The 17,049-nt window shown below is 42.2% G+C and overlaps 1 protein-coding gene across 1 annotated transcript; it reads left to right on the top strand.

The window, feature by feature from the left end:
* Positions 1–2,460: 2,460 nt before the first annotated feature.
* CRABP1 (cellular retinoic acid binding protein 1) lies at positions 2,461–16,361 on the top strand. Its single transcript, XM_074964740.1, has 4 exons — positions 2,461–2,671; positions 3,333–3,511; positions 6,511–6,624; positions 16,040–16,361. The coding sequence occupies exons 1-4, from the start codon at positions 2,602–2,604 to the stop codon at positions 16,088–16,090; spliced, it is 414 nt and encodes a 137-aa protein (XP_074820841.1). The 5' UTR covers positions 2,461–2,601; the 3' UTR covers positions 16,091–16,361.
* The last annotated feature ends 688 nt before the right edge of the window (positions 16,362–17,049 follow it).

Here is a 17,049-nt window from a genome sequence, read left to right as displayed (position 1 = left end):
CCCTCTAAAGAAAAAGACTCCCTCCTTCCCTTCCCCCAAAAAATCTCTTGGCCAGTTTCTGCTCTCTGATACATGTGGCTGATTCCCATCTGCTTGGTTGGGAGCTACACGTGACAGTTATCTTAGACAGCTAAGGCCCCAGTCCTGCAAACAGTGAGAAATGTGAGTTATCTCAGCGTTCTCATATGTGGCTGTGTGATTCTGAATCCTGGATGCAAGGCTGTGTCACGTTACAATGGAGCCAGGCAGCCAGGGTGCTGAAGTTAAGGGATGAGGCAGGCTCTCCTGCACAGGTTCCTGGGGAACTGCTAGATTGCCTAGTGGACCGTGCAACCTTTCCCACAAAGGGGCAAAGCCTGCCTGCTAGAGCTGCTCTGGAAATGCTTTGTGTCTCTTCCCCCTCCCCTCTCACAAAAAGAAGACAAAAATGAAAATGGTTTTCTTCAGTTTTCATTTTCATTGAGAAAAAAAAAATGCTGACATTTTTCAGGTTTTGGCCAAAATCTTGGTTGTTACCAAAAACTGGAAAAAAATGTTTTTGACAGAAGATGGAAAAAATGTAATCACAAATAGACATTGCTCACGCAAACTTCCATCCTGATTGGGGAAAAAAATCACCACATTATTCTTTGAAAAAAATGTTGTGGACAAAAAGCGTCAACTAGTTCTATTGATTTCCCTTCGAAGAAACTATATCTAGAAGGAAAATATCTGTAGAAAAGTGACCAAATGCAGACATATATTCAGCCCCCTCCTGCAGTCCTTACTTGGGCAAAGTTCCCCATCAGTTTCACCTGCGGAGGGCCTGGAGGATCAGCCCACTCTGTGACTGGTGACTCCCCATTTCTAGACATTTGTCCAGTTGTGGACACTTGCTTTTAAATACTCCAAATAACCAAATTATTATTCTGATTTTTCCAGAATCAACCAAACAAGGGAAGAGTGGCTGTGAGTGTGCTATGAAACGGGCTCAGCCAAGTGGTTTGCATAGTTAAATTGCATCAGGCACAGTTGTGGGTCAAACTCAAGAGTCCTTTCTGCATCATTAGAATGTATGCTTATGGGAAGGAGGTCTGTAAATAACAGCATGCAGTCAAATCTTGCTCATTTTACTTATGAGACAAGGTGGGTGAGGTAATATCTTTTATTGGATCAACTTCTGTTGGTGAAAGAGACAAGCTTTGGAGTTTACACAGCACTCTTCTTCAGGTGTGGGCTCTGTGTAAGCTCCAAAGCTTGTCTCTTTCACCAACAGAAGTTGGGCCAATAGAAGATATTACCTCACCTACCTTTTCTCGATAATATCCTGGGACCAACACAGTTACAACAACAGTGCAACATTTTACTCTTGTGAGTAGTCCCATTACACTTATAAGGTGAGCAGGCTTGGGCCTGGTATGAGAGATAGAAATCTTCTTTTGCTCTTCTGATACCTAAGAAATGGAGGGATTAAAAGCAGCAGCTATAGAGAAGGAAGCATGAAAGACCTCAGACAATACTTATCTCCTGAATACTGTATAGATACACTTTACCAAACTCATCTCTCTTGCATATACATGGGAAATAGCCTGTTGTGATGCTTTTTCAAAATGTGTGATTCTGCAATGGGCGCTGCAGTTTCTGATGCAGCTGGAATAATTTCCAGTTCTTCAGATCCTGCCCTGTCGTTTCCAAAACTGCATGAAGACACATGGGAAGGGGAGACATTTTGGCAGTGAGTAGTGGATTAATTTCTGTTACTACCCTAGGCTAACTTACCCTAGGTGAGTAAGAGTGATTTGATGCTTGATTGTATGTAGTCTCATGGATGGGATGGGGATTTATTTAGACCGGAGGGAATAATGGATTTTTTCAGTTTAGGGACCAACTGAAAAATCTGGAAAAAGAAATTGTCGGTTTGTTTTGAACTGAAACTGAATTTCTTCAGTTCTCACTGAAACAAAAAACAGGGGAAAATTGGTTTGTTTGGTGTTTTGGGTTTTTCTGAGGTGTGTTTCACCCTTTCCTTGTTTGTTTGTAATTAGCTTCATTTCTGAGTCAAGGCCCATTTCCGTGTCTAGGTTTTCTGGACGAGAAATATTTGGTCAGGTTCATCCCCTTACACCAGCATGTGTTTGGCCCATGTGCCTGCAAGATTGCAGGATTATAAAGGGACCTTTCCCCCTTTGGGAGGCTGAGGAGCTGGCACTGGAGGAAGTAGTGTGTCATTCTGGCTATACCCTGCCTGCCTCCCTGGACAATGCCCCAGTTAAAGTCCATCCTCGGCACTGTTCCTCTGCGGATCCCCCTCTGCCTCTTGCTCCTTTCAATAGCTGGTGAATCTCTAGCCGGCTCCCAGCTGCAGGGCGAGTGACAGTTGGGGTCTCCCTTTGGGGAGCCCCAGGAGGTGGCTCGCTGGCTGAAGGCAGGGCGGGCTGATGGATGGATGGATGGATGGATGCTGCCGAGTCCCACGGGAGGAGAGGTGGAGGGGCGGGGGGGAGTGACTCACACAGCCAGCGCTTCAGCCCGCTCCGCTCACAAAGTGCCGGAGCTGAGAGCAGCCAGAGCCCGGGTCGCTCCCTCCTGCCCCGCCGCCGCGCACGCCCCGCCGCCTCCGACATGCCCAACTTCGCCGGCACCTGGAAAATGAAGACCAGCGAGAACTTCGACGAGCTCCTGAAAGCGCTGGGTAAGGAGCGGGCGGGGCGCGCGTCTGCCCGGCGCCGGTAGCCGGGACACGGGCTGGGGGTGCACCGGCGGGACAGGGACGCAGCCCGCTGCGCCGCGCCGGGGAGTTAGCAGCCAAGTCAGCCAGTCTGCAGCCGCGTGGCTCGGCCCCGCGTGCCGGCTGCCTTCTCCCCGCAGCCGCGGGGCCCGGGGCTGCGGAGACCTCGCCGCACAGAGCGGCCGTCAGAGGTGCTAGCCTGGGAAGAGACGTGCCGCCAGCAGGTGGCTACCAGCCCGCCCGGCACATGCCGAGCCGCTCCGCCCAGCCTCGCGCCCCAGGCATTGCCATCATGGGCCGTGCCAACCTGTCCGGGGTCGGAGTGATTAACGCACCTGCAGGGCTGTGCCAAACGCCAAGCCATCCCTGCCAACCCTGCTGCTAAACGCCGTCACATTCCTGAACCCAAGGAGCCGGGGCAGACCTATTCGTCCCAGTGATTAATGCCACGTTCATAATTAATAGGGCCACCGTTTCACTAGCGATCCCGCTACTAAATGCAATGCTCTTAATAACCGCGCTAGAGCGGTTAGCAGTGCACCATGCCGTACCCCAGCGGGGTGAGCGGTGCTGGAGGCGCACGGTTAGGTTAATGCTCTGCTTCCTGGTCTCCCCCTCTGCCCAGGTGTCAATGCGATGCTCAGGAAAGTGGCGGTGACAGCCGCCTCCAAACCGCATGTGGAGATCCGCCAGGATGGGGACCAGTTCTACATCAAAACGTCTACCAGCGTCCGCACCACTGAGATCAACTTCAAAGTAGGGGAGAGCTTCGAAGAGGAGACTGTGGATGGCAGAAAATGCAGGGTAAGGGCGAGGGAGAACTGTGTGTGTGTGTGTGTGTGTGTGTGTGTGTGTGTATACATACAGCCTTGGCTGATGGTGTTTTCCCAACAGAACCCCACTCACCTACCCTGGTAATGGGAGTGGAGTAAGAGTCTGAACAGAACACAACAGACCAGAGGTATGATCCAGCAACGAGACAGCTTCCCCTATGTCCTAGGAAAAGCCCTTTGCTCTCCCAGGGTGGATTTATCTGAGATCTCGGTAATTTCTATATGCGGCAGATAAATACATTTCCACTGGCTCAAGACAATGGCATTGCCGACTTACTCCTTTACTCGGTCTTCTCTGCCTCCTCCATCCCTAATCTGAACTGTTTGGCTTTTGGCCTCAATCTGGCATTGTTCCTCAGGGAGGGCAGTTTAAACTTAAAAGCAGCAAAAAATATCAGGTCCTGAAGTAAGAGCTCAAGATGATTTTACACAATTCTTCTCCCTAACCCTTGCATGCAGAAATTTTTCTGATTGCTTTTCCTTCTCTCTATTTTAACATGTCCCTAGTGGTGAAAGAGATTTCTTGATGTCTGTCTGTTACCATAACAACACACTGTGGATGAGCAACTAAGATCTCTGCCTTGAGTGCTGTGCAGGATTTAGTGGCACAAACTTGCTCATAACTTTTATCCTAAAACAAAACAGGCTAGGTCTCAAATAAGAATTGCAGGATATTTTTAGCTTTTTCCTGACATTCTTTTATCATAGTTCAAATATATATCTTAATTTTTTGCATAGATATCAATTGCTTGTATCTTTGATCTAATATTGTATCGTGATGCTTAATTTTATGTAAACTTCAATGGCTGTCAATTGTTATTACACCACTTTCTTTGTTCAGCGTTATCTTTGAGATGCCTCATCTGTTTGTTTTGGTTTGGTTATTACACTTTACTCTGATGAGAAACTCTGGGCCTGATGTTTCCATTGCTTTGTACCTTGTATAGTCATTTACACTTGTGCAAAGTGGGTGTATAATACTATATTCTGATTTAGTTGCAGCTTACATCCAATTTACACTTATATGAATACACAAGACATAAGGAAATAGAGAATTGGTACCTCTGTGGTGGCAGGAGGGGGTTGTATGAAAAAAGTTCACACAGGACCAGGTTCTGATGTCCTTTACTCTCACTGAGTAGAATCTTGTTTCCTAAGTAGTTCCACTGATGTCAATGACACTACTCATCAATGAAAGTGCTACTCAGTGTGAGTAGTGTCATTGATATCAATGGAACTACTTTCAAAGTAAGATGCAACTCAGTGCAAGTAAAGGATATCAGAATCTAGCCCCCCCCCCAAAAGTAATATTTTAAAAAGGCAAAATAGTAGCAAAATATTTCTGATCATCCCAGGACCAACTTCTGAGTTCATTTGCATTGATGTAAATCTAGAGTAACTTCATCAAGTTTAGTACAATTACTATGGATTTAAACTGGTGTAACTGGGAGCCTGATCCTGGGAGATCTTGAGTGCCCGCAACTCCCATTGAATCTCTAGGATGAACAAAGCTATCAAGAAATATCTCACTGGTTTTGTTAATTTCTTTCTCTTGGTGCAAGTAAAATGGAATTTGATCATCCAGAACACACAAATATTTGACTTCATTTTAAATGAAAGTTTTATTGCTACATATGGAAAAACAATAATTATTGCTTTGAAAGTGGGCAAATTTTTAAAATGTAGTTTTCAGTAAAATGTTTTCCGTGTGTGAAATTATATGAGTGAATTATATTGCTGAACTCAATAGAAAATTGAGCTGTGGCTATAATACAGAAATTGACAGAAAAATAACATCATAATATAGTTTGCAATACCTGACAAAATAGCTGAATGTTTAGAGATTCTGAAACACTTTACAGGAAAAGAGGGTCTTATTCTGCAGTCTGACTTGATCTATTTTTCACACAAACAAATAAGGATTCAGAATAGTTGGAATGAAAAGCATAACATGTATAACTCTGCCATATTGGTTTTAAAAGGCTATAATTTTGAAAGAATCATTGTTTTTTATATAAAGGAATTAGCGAATTTTTATATAAAAGAAAAGCTTTTTCCTTTGGAAAGTCAAGGAAATGTTGACTTTAATTTTTTTATCATCACAGACTAATGAATATCTCCCATGTGCTAGTTGTAAAGCGATTACTTGTACATTCATTATGGGGCATCCTTCTGCACAGCTGTTCCACTGCATTGTGGAATAATAATTCAACACTAGGAGGAAAAGCAGTGGAGAACCTGTGCTTGCCTGCTTGTTAAACAGTATGAAATGCCATGATTTCTCACCTCAAAATAGCTTTATAGTAATAATTCCAAGTGCTCTGAAAAAATGCCCTAGTGTATTTCAGTTTTCAGACCCTCCCCCATATTAATTTTTAAAAGCCCCCAAAATATCCAAATTCTAGTGCAACTACTTTAATTTAGTTGCTGTGTACCCTGCTTGTTAGAACCGTATGTTAAACATACAAGTAACCTGGAACAGTGCCATATAGAATAAAGATTACAAGTGGCAAGTACTGCATTATTTATTATTCCAAAATGTTACATTTGATTCTAGCTGCTTTTATGCCATGAGATGGTAAATAACATGTCAGCTCATGCCAGATCTTTACAAAGATGCTAAGTTATTACATGTTAATAAATGAAGCTTCTCAGTTCTCACCATTAAAATTTTTATGAGAATTAAAGGACTTCTTAATTTGGATGCACGGAAATAAACACAGAGTTACTTTGAGAAGTCATATTTGAAATTATTCTTGTTAATTATATGTATATATCTCCAAAACATCCATCCCCAACCTTTGTTTTGATTTTACTGCTTTCTGTTGATATGCCTTTCTCCCTTGCTATTATCTACCATGTGTTGCTCTTTTACTGCAGCAATTATTCTCTGTAGTGTTCATTGTTGTGTCTCTCCCTCATGCTGCCAGGGAATATAATTAATGTTACTAATGGTTTTCTTGCCTGCAGAGTTTAGCCACTTGGGAGAATGAAAACAAGATCTATTGCAAACAAACTCTTATTGGGGGAGAGGGTCCTAAAACATATTGGACTCGGGAATTAGCTAACGATGAGCTGATTTTGGTAAGACCCTTTCACCCTTCCAGTGCATACATTGTACTAATAGGTTTTGTTGCTATGTAATCGGACTGTTACTTTTTTCCATTAATTATTGTGAAACACGCTGCTTTATATTAAATGCATTTGAAAGGCCAGGATGCTCCTAACCCTCTTTAGAGAAATTCACACACAATGGCTTTTTTAAATCATTGTTCTCAGATAACTTACCAAATTATATCATGTTCTTCTGTTTTAGCTGCCTCTAAACACTTAGTGGTAAAATAACCATAATGGGCTAAATCCAATTCTATAAATGCAGAGTAACTCCAGTAATTTCAGTTGTAATTGCAGATTTAATCAACGTAAGTGAGAGCAGAGAATTTGACCTAATTTCTGGAGAACTGCCTGCTTTGATTTACCTGGAAATATATCCTTTTCCTTCTCCTTTTTTTGGTACATGTGTTATTACATGCTTCTTATCACATGGTATATGACAAAGGAGTGCCTGGCATACTGTTAGCACTATATAACCTCCCTCCGATAAGTAGGAACATGTCACCACATCCTCTATCACCTCTGACTCCCTGCTCATCTCTGAACTCCATTCAGAATTGCCCTCTGTTTTCAAGATTCCTGGAATCGCTCTTTCTTATGTCTGAGCTCAACTATGTCCAGCTCCAATCAGTCTGCTTCTTCAGTCCTTGTGTTCCCTCTGTCCGCTCCTACATAACACTCCACACTCAGGCAGAAGCAGGTCAGCAGTTCTGCCTCATGTATCTGGAACTGGATCCCTCCACCTGAGCCAGTGAGGATACATCTACATAGGATACATCAAAGACCCGCGGCACAGCCACAACTGGACTGGGTCAACTGACTTGGATTCGCGGGGCTCAGGCTGTGCGGTTAAAAATTGCTGTGTAAATGTTCAAGCTTGGGCTTGAGCCTGAGCCCTGGGACCTTCCACCCTTGCAGTACGGTGTAGATGTACCCTCAGTCACATTCAGTCTATTTACTTCTCCTACAGTTGTCATCTTGGTACTGATATCGCTTCTCTGAATCTCACCTCAGTGCCCAGCCCTGCTACAACTGCAGCTGTGATCTGTAACTGGCTAGAGACGTGGTCACTTTAACTTGATTACAAGTATCACAATTAAACTTGTGCCCACACAGTAGCCTTTCCCCCACAACAGCAGTTTGCACATCCAGAGTCACTGCATTGCCTGTTTGTATCAGTGCATTCTGGGTAAATCCAGTAAGCTATCCCAAGGATGGTCCAGTGGTTAGAGCACTAGTCTCCGCTGTGGGAGATCCAAGGTCAGTTCTTGCTCTGACACAGACATCCTGTGCAGCCATGGGCAAATCAGTTAGCCTCTCTATGCCTCAGTTCGCTATCTGTAAAATGGGGCTAATAGCAGTGCCCTATCTCACAGGAGTGCTGTGAGGATATATACATTAAAGATTGTAAGGTACTCAGATACTACAGTGATGGGGACTATATAAGTATCTTAGATAGACAGAACAGTACCTCAGCCAGGGAATAGAGTGTCTGGAGGACATGCTGTCTGGGATGGAGGCCGTCAACTGACTTATAGCACATACAACAATGGGGAGGGGATTTTTAGTCCAGAACACTGGGGCATACCTCTGCTCTTACGAAAGATATCAATACAATCTAATCCAATGTAATCCAGACAGGAGCTCTGTTTTTTAAGATTTCATCTGAAAGGGAAAAAAACAACAACAACAGATCTGACCCTGTGTAGACAAGAAGCTTTTAGAATGTTAAAGTAGTTATTTCAGATAGTGAGGAACAGTGTTTCTAGGAATGGGGTGGGTGTTATTAGTGAAATCACACTGGTTTCCATAAATATGAATATCCAGATCCTTCTATTTGTTCAACTCTAGTAAGCCTTTATGTTACCCAGATAGCTTAGGAAGCAGGGAGTTCTACCCTCTGTTTCATACCTTTTTTTTCCCCTTTTTTTTAACTGATACAAACAGAATTTATTTCCAACTGTCATTTTTCCAACTCTCTAACAAAGCATTTTTGGATTTTGTCATCTAAGCAACCTACTCACGAGGCGTTTGCAAAACCAAGGCCAACTCTTACAGTACAAGCAGGAGATCCGATTGTAATGCTGTCACCTTCTGCAGCCACGACACAAACTGACCCAACTGGGAAAGGAGAATGAGGTTAAGAAACACAATATGGACTCATAGAATATAAGGCTAGAAGGAACCATTGTACTCAGGTAGTCTATAACCAGAGGCCATAGGACTTCCCAGAATTAATTCCTGTTTCAACTAGAGCAGTGGTTTTCAACCTTTTTTCATTTGTAGACCCCTAAAAATTTTCAAATGGAGGTGCGGACCCCTTTGGAAATCTTAGACATAGTCTGCAGGCCCCCAGGGGTCCGCAGACCACAGGTTGAAAACCACTGAATTAGAGCATATTTTTTAGAAAAATATCCAATCTTGATTTAAAAAGGCTTTCTCTCTTGAAGGTTTTTGCTTGAACCATAATGACTGGGAGCTGAAATTCGCCCTGGTGCAATTTTCTGCAAGCAGCGGTTTAAAGCTTAATGTTTCCCAGCTCCAACCTTCTTCTCAGGCCTCCCTCCTCTTCAACGCCCCCTTCTCCTGCAATCCTTCCCATAGCTCCCCAGTCAGTTTATCCCAGCTCCCTTCTAGCAGAGCTGGAGGGAGCCCCATTCCTGTGCGCCTTGGGGGTCTCTGCAGCTGGGATAGCTGCCATGCATGGAGCAGAACCTGTGCTGTAGTGTATAAGCCATGCAGGACTGGTGCCTGATCCTTTGAGAAGAGACAGTTCTGAGTTTTTCAGGTATAGCATCATACATTTCACACCAAGGTGAATTTTTTTTTTTACATCTGTGTTTTGTCTTCCCAAAAATCATCTTTGCTCTTTGTTCATCTTAACTTGGGAAAGGTGTTATTGGTACGTCAAAAATAAATCTTGTTCGTCTAAGGCCTGATGGTCTATGGAGGCAGGATCAACCCCCTGTTTTGCAAAAGGTCACGTTAACACTTTAAAACTCTTTTTTAAAAGATGCTTTCTCCAGTATTATTTATAGTAATCCCATTGGAAATGTGGCAATGGAGCCTTCATATTTAATAATTATAATAATAATAATTATTATATATAAGTAATTATTATATATAAGTATTATTATATATAAATAATATAATAATAGCATTATTATTCTATATCACAGACTTATTAATACAGGGTTTCTCAGAAATGTTAGCATGGGGGGGTTCTTTGGTTTTGGGTTTTTTAAGTATTGAAATCTTGGATTTTAAATACTTTTGAATAAAAATGGATATGAAGGATTACATGGGATGTGCAAACAAAAAGGGAGGTGAGGAGGGAACTTGTCAAAGTTCAGATTTCTTACCTTGAGAGTATCCTTAACTATCCTTAACTTTAAATTAGACTACAGATACAGGGCCAGATTCTGATCTTATTTACACAAGAACACTATTCACTAGAGTTATTTTGAATTTATATCAGTGTAATCAGGACCAGAGTCTGACCCAGTATATGTATTTCATGTACGGGTCTAAAAATGAAGATTTATGGTTGAGGTTATTTTAAAATAAGGTCTTTTTTCCTTACTTCCTAATTGTGAGTCTGTTGTTTTTTGCTGTTATTGCGCTTTTCTGTGACCTTAATGAGCTGTCAATCACTCATGCAAATTAGGAGGGACAAAGGGTCTGCTCTTACCCAGAATTAAAGGTTGCTGCCTTCAAATATTAGCTGTTCAAATTAGAATAATTTATCTTCTATCTTTTCTGTGTTGCTTCTTTCATGACTGCTCAGCCCCTTATCTGTATCGCAAATGCTGTATAGTAGATGATTTCTGAAGCATGGCTTTAAAAAACAGCTTCAAACCAAATTTTGCACAGTTCACATGTCACACAGGGGTTCTCAGAATCAATTTTAGCAAGGGTCAAAGATCAGAAGTTTGAGGGGTCTGAAGCATGGTTTCTATTCCCCTTCCTCTCCCTGGAAAATTCATGCTATAGTTGATTAAAACTGGTGAACTGTGAAGCATAGATGAATGATTGAACATTTTTAAATGATATTTCTGGATTCTGAAATTAAACATGGCAGGTAAGATGGTCCAACCCAGATTGGAGAGAGATCGCACAGCTGAGTGCCAAAGTGTGTCTGTGTGGGTTTAAGCCTTGGAATTAAACCACTTAAAGGTTTAATGCTTCCTATATTTTAAAAAAGTCTGATCTTAAGTAATCAAGTGGAGGGTCTGCTCCCCAGGGCTTAATTTTTGCTGGGGCTTGCCAGTGCTGAGCCCCAACCTCTAGGCTTGGCAGTTCATAGCTCCGGCAACTCTGGGCTTGCTGTATCAGTTATGAAAGTAAAAAAGATTGCTTTAGCCCCAGCACCTCTTTCATTACAAATTAAACATTGCTTCTCCCACTGAAGTCAATGCGGGTTTTGCCATTCACCTCAATAAAAGCAAGATCAAGCCCAGAATCCAGTACCCATCCATGTTTAAGTACTGGAGATACCTAAAGCATTATTTGAATATGCATCCTGTTGTAATACCATTTGTAATACAGCTGACTGACTGATATAGGTATTTAGTCATATAAGTTAGGAGATAGAGTTATCCATTGGATAGACCATTGGACTGCAAATCAGGAGATCTGGCTTCTATTCTTGCCTTTGTCACTTCCTGTGTGACATTGGACAAGCCAACAATTTTCAAACTTGGGTATTCTAAACTTAGGCACCCAAATAAGTGGCCTGATTTTGAGAGGTGCTGAGCATTGACTTTGATGGGCACTATAAATGGTAAAGAGGACAGGTCACTGATACAGAGCAATCTGACTCACTTGATAAGCTGGTCACAAGCAAATAATATATCTTTTAATACAGGTGAGTGTAGATGCATATATCTAGGAACAAAGAATGTAGGTCATATTTACAAGGCAGGGGACTCTGTCTTGGGAAGCAGTGGCTCTGAAAAATATTTGGAGGTCATGGTGGATAATCAGCTGAACTTGAGCTCGCAGTGTGATGCTCAGGTCAAAAGGGCTCATGTGATCCTTGGATGCATAAATAGGGGAATCTTGAGTAGGAGTAGAGAAGTTATTTTATCTTTGTATTTGGCACTGGTGTAGCCTCTGCTGGAATACTATGTCCAGTTCTGGTGTCCACAGTTCAAAAAGGACGTTGCTAAATTGGAGAGGGTTCAGAGAAGAGCCACAAAAATGATTGAAGGATTAGAAACTAATGTCAGTGACACAGTCATAGACTCCAGGAGCTCAATCTATTTATCTTAACAAAGAGAAGATTATGGGGTGATGTGATCACAGTCTGTAAGTACCTTCTTGGGGAAAACTATTTGTCTGCTAGAGGGAAGAGCCCATTATCAAAGGTATAACAAGATCCCGTGGTTGGAAGTTGAAGCTAGACAAATTCAGACCGTAAATAAGCTATATATTTTTAACTGTGGGAGTAATTAACCATTAGAACAATCTACTAATGGCTGTGCTGGAACCTCCATCACTGGCAATTTTTAAATCAAAATTGAATGTTTTATAAAAGATATGCTCTAGTTCAAACAGGAATTGTGCTGGGGATGTTCTACAGCCCACGTTATGCAGGAGGTCAGACTAAATGAGTACAATGGTCCCTTCTGGCCTTGGAATCTATGAAAAAGCTGTGGAAGTCTCTCTATTCAAGTACTGGGGACCTGAGCTAATGTCCACTGATGTCAATGGGAGCCCGTTCATGGACTTTGATGTGCACTGGATCAGGTCCTGGGTGAAATTACAGAGTGTGAATTGATGGATTATCTCATTCTGCCAGGAATCAGGGCCTGCAGCAGAGCCAGGCTCCAAGCAGCCTCATCACTAGAGCTGGCCAGCAGCAGGCTGCCTGATTGGCCATTCCATCTGATTGGCTGGCGGGGCTATGTTGTAATTTCTGAAATAATAAATTTAAGACACTATAATAATTTACACTTAGATACAGCACCTCCCCCAGCACTTTACAAACATTCAGCCTCACTGCACCCTTGTAAGGCGAGTTTTATCCCTATTGTACAGATGGGGAAAATGAGACAGAAAAAGGCTCGTGACTGTTTGAAGGTTATACAGTGAGCCAGTGGCAGAATATATTAATATAAACAAAGTCTTGAATTCCACCCATTATGCTGTTATGTCTAGATAGAGCTGATTCCTGGATTCCTATGTTTCACAGGATAGCTCTCCTTTAAATTTGTACTTGCTAGACAGAAGCAAGAGACTGGTTAAAAGGCAATTATTTGGATTTGGATCTAGATTAAGTTTTAGATGAAAATTCAGGTTTGAAGTTTATGAGAAAGGATGGGAATATCAAAAACATCTAAGGGAATTGTGTGCCCGGTTCCCATTGATTACAGTGGGTGTTAGGTGCCATGTTCAGATGGGCCCTTTTGAAAATCCCACCCTTGTCATTATCATTGGTTTCAGATTCGACAGTGCTGGACTCTTCCAAGATGCTTTTTGGAGATTTCAGCCCGAGACAGGCTGGACTGTCTGTCTCGATTTCTACCCCCTTGCCTAATGGCATTCTTATGAGATCTGCTGTGCTGATGAGATTTCTTCCACATCTCTTCCAAACTAGAACCAAAACCTTAGGGGCAGATTCAGATGGAGAGACTCTCCTGTCTCCTCAAACCACTCCCCATCCCTAAATCCAATGAATTTTAGGGCAGGGGGTTGTGAGATTACAATCCCTCAATCTGAATCTGTGCCTAAATTTGAGCCTCTTTCTATCTAGCCATTTCAGTTAGAAAGTGAAGGATTCCACAGTGGCTGAAGGGTTTATTTCCCTCAGTTGCATTTGATAAATTAAATTTCATGCAAGTTGGTTGTTTATATTTTTAGCATGTAACTTTTTTAAGCAGACCTTTAAAAATGGGCTGAATTAAAGAGCAAAGTTCCCATGATTTTTTATTTTTTGTTCAGTGGCTGCAGCTCAGCAAGGCTGATTGTTGGTCTTCAGAAATTACAAGGATTTTACATCGCTGAGCAAATTTGCCAAGATTCCCAAGAACTAATTGCTGGCATTTCATTTTGTGCATGTAGAGCACCGCAGTAAGGCTAATGCTCCAAGGATCCTGCCAGCTGCCAAGTGCTGGCACATACAGTTTATATAACATGTTTTACTGTCTTATACATTATAAGGTTTATTCTGGTCTGTGCCCAAACATGATGTTTGATTTTAGTTCAGATAATAAACTGGAATCAGAGAGACCGAGTCCTGCCTTTCCTGAACAATGGAATCTCCCATTGAAGTTGATGGGTGTTCTGCTCATGAAGTGGCTGCAGGTCTGGATCTATATTGTGCAGAAGTCTAGTCAGAACTCTTCTGAGTCTCCATTAAAGTTTATTTTCCTCTGTCTAGGAACTGTTCTCATGGTCCAGCAGTGTGCAGAACTCAATGGGCGTTACATGTAGGGAAGGGCTTCAAGATCTGAGTTTTTTGGTAGTTTAGAGTGGAATGTTAAATTGATTTAAGGCTTGATTGTGCCATTCTTATGAAGGGGACCACTTATATGGTCAGTCCTGTTGATTTTAATGGGACTTCTCACAAGACTAGATGCTCACCAATGTATGAGGTGTACAACTGTGTCCTTAACATGTATCTGTGAAGCAAAGTCATGTGTAACTTTAAAGAAAAGGAGTGCAGAAAGTATGAGTATGTCCCTCCAACACGTAACTTTCTCTGCTCAACAATATGTTTTAATGCCATTTCACTAATAATGCTACTATGCTAAACTTTTAGGCTTTTCAAAATTTTCCAACATGGGTGCCTAAAGTTAACAACTTAAATCCACATTTAGGCACCTAAATAAGTAGCTCTACTTTCAAAGGGGCTGGAAATCAGACCACTTATTTAGGTGTCCAACTGTGGATTTAGGTGGCTAGCTTTAGGCACACAAGTTTTAAAAATATGAACTTTACCTATAAAATATAAAACATCAGAGCTAAAAAATGCAACACGTTCCTATAGCATCTGAGAAACCACATAATCTAGACTGGCTCTTCAGGAAAGGAACAATGTCTAGCTCTGTTTGAAGGTCATGTGAATGGCACCTGATAGGTGACTATTAGCAATGAGTCTTCTAAATCCTGTGCAAACGTGTTTGATCTCTTTGCATGTGTAGCTAGGGAAGAAGTCTATAGGACTTTTGTCCCCTACCTCTTGCAGAGAATGTGTGCACAAAGTCAGTTTTATTTTGTTTTATTTCTATTAGTATTATTTTTATTCTAGTAGCACCTAAAGGCCCAACCTCCATTGTGTTGGGCACTGTACAAACATAATAAAAAGACAATCCCTGCCTCAGAACTCTTATAATCAAAATAAAATTGCTTAAAAACATCACAGCAATAAAACTCCTCGGGGGTACCATTCCTACACTCCTTTTTCTGGCATAGCTCCTGCTTAAGTTATCTGGCATGTGTGCATATTTTTTCAAATGTTGTCAGGAAGCCATGTTAAAGTGGGGTAAATCTGGTGGGGTATTAGTGCGCGATGCTGGATGATATGGCTGTGGGGAACTGGTTGAATCCTTTAACTGCTCATTTCCAGGGAATGAGTTTGCCTCAGACAGATTCCGAGTCGATAAGTGTCCATGTCAGAAAACATCAGCAGAATTGGCAAGTTTATTGGTAGACTCAGCAGAGGGGCCGAGGATCGAATGGGCATTGCAAGGAGACTAAGCTACCCTCTCACTCCCAAAGGAGAAAGCTCCAGGTCAGGGTCAGGACTCCCCGTCAGAGCAGTGTGGGGATACTCACATTGATGCTGTCTACACTATAGCTGGAAAAAGAGGATTTCAGTCTGTAGGTCTGTCACGTCAACATCTTGCAGCAGCATTATACAATTACAGGTTTTATATATATAGTGGTATATATGGACCAGATCTTCAGCTGGTGTAAATTAGCATTGCTCCATTGATCTCACTGGAGTTACACTGATTTACACCAGCTGAGGAACTGGACAGCAAAGCAGTCAGTCTTGTACGTGCAGTCAACCTGATCTGAATCCCACCCTAAACACCCTTAATTCAGACAAAGCCATTCAAAGATTGTGACCGTTTTCAAATATAAAAGCCTAGTACATTCCAACTTCTCTTGCCATTCACAAATGCATGCCAAGAAACTGTAGAAAAATTATGAGGTTCCAGGCTATTTATCTCTCTGACAAACTTCATCGGGTCTGGGACAGAGAACCACCTCCAGTATATTACCCTTTCAAAACTTACATCTTTGCTTCGGCAAAGCTACAATTTAATGTCTGCTATACCACTAGCTACTATGGTAAAGTTAACATACTCCTGAAAAATTGTATGTAATTTTTGCCTATTACCTCTCTGCTGATTGATTTCTGTTTCTTTTCAAGACTTTTGGTGCCGATGACGTTGTGTGCACAAGAATTTATGTAAGAGAATGAAGAACACCAATTGACTTGTCATCTGGGATGGAGTGGAGGATTAAGAGGCAGCCGTTGTGAGAAATCCTGCATAATGAATATCTATGTGTACTGTTACTAATGCAGCGTTGTATGTGACCAAGTGTGTCATATCAGAATCCCTATCTGCTGTTAAGTGTATTTTGCTTTTGTTTTGCATAACAAACATTGTTCCTTTTGTCTCTTATGCCGTCACTTTTCTGTCTACTTTGTATTTTGTAGTTACAAATTTGTATCAGTTATTAAATTTATTGGGCATAACTCACAGCTGTTTTGTTAGTTGTTTTGGATTGAAAACCCAACAAAACATCTAGGGCTAGTATGGGCCAACTGGACACAGCCCCATGTTGGGGGCAGTGCAGCGTCCCACTGACCCTGGGAAGCGCTGGAGGCTCTCTGCATGCCTTCCAGAGCTCCCCAATGTGTAAGGGAAGTGCACAACTGCTACCCCTTTTTAAGGGATGCAGCATGCTCCCGCAGAGCCATGGCTCTGCTTACTCTCTACTCCTCCACACCCCCTTTATGGCACCATGAGGGAACAATCTCTATGCTGCTTTGAGTGGAGGGACTGCCATTCTGTTGCAAGCCATGCAGTGTGGGGAAAGCTCATCCCACTACATTTCCACAATATAGCTAGGCAGGAACTACGCTTTTAACACTGGCATCAGTCAACCTTCCCCAGTGGTGACAGCCATTAGCCACTCACAGTAAGACCCCAGCTTAATTTAAAGGCAAACAATGTTTTCATAATTTCTCACAATGATTGCTGTCACACCGGGACATCTTGGATCTGCCCAGAGAGCAGTCAGACCCAACACACCTTGCCTACTATCCTTAAAGGGTAGAGCGGAGGAAAGCCTACTGAGACCCCCACCCTCACTGAACTTTTCCTTTTGTGGGTCACTTATAATGCTGAGAATTTCTTGTGGACCCATGGCGTC

The sequence above is a fragment of the Natator depressus genome, chromosome 10 (genome assembly GCF_965152275.1).
Source record: "Natator depressus isolate rNatDep1 chromosome 10, rNatDep2.hap1, whole genome shotgun sequence".
Taxonomy (NCBI): Eukaryota; Metazoa; Chordata; order Testudines; family Cheloniidae; genus Natator; species Natator depressus.
This window is presented reverse-complemented; position numbering and strand designations above follow the sequence as displayed.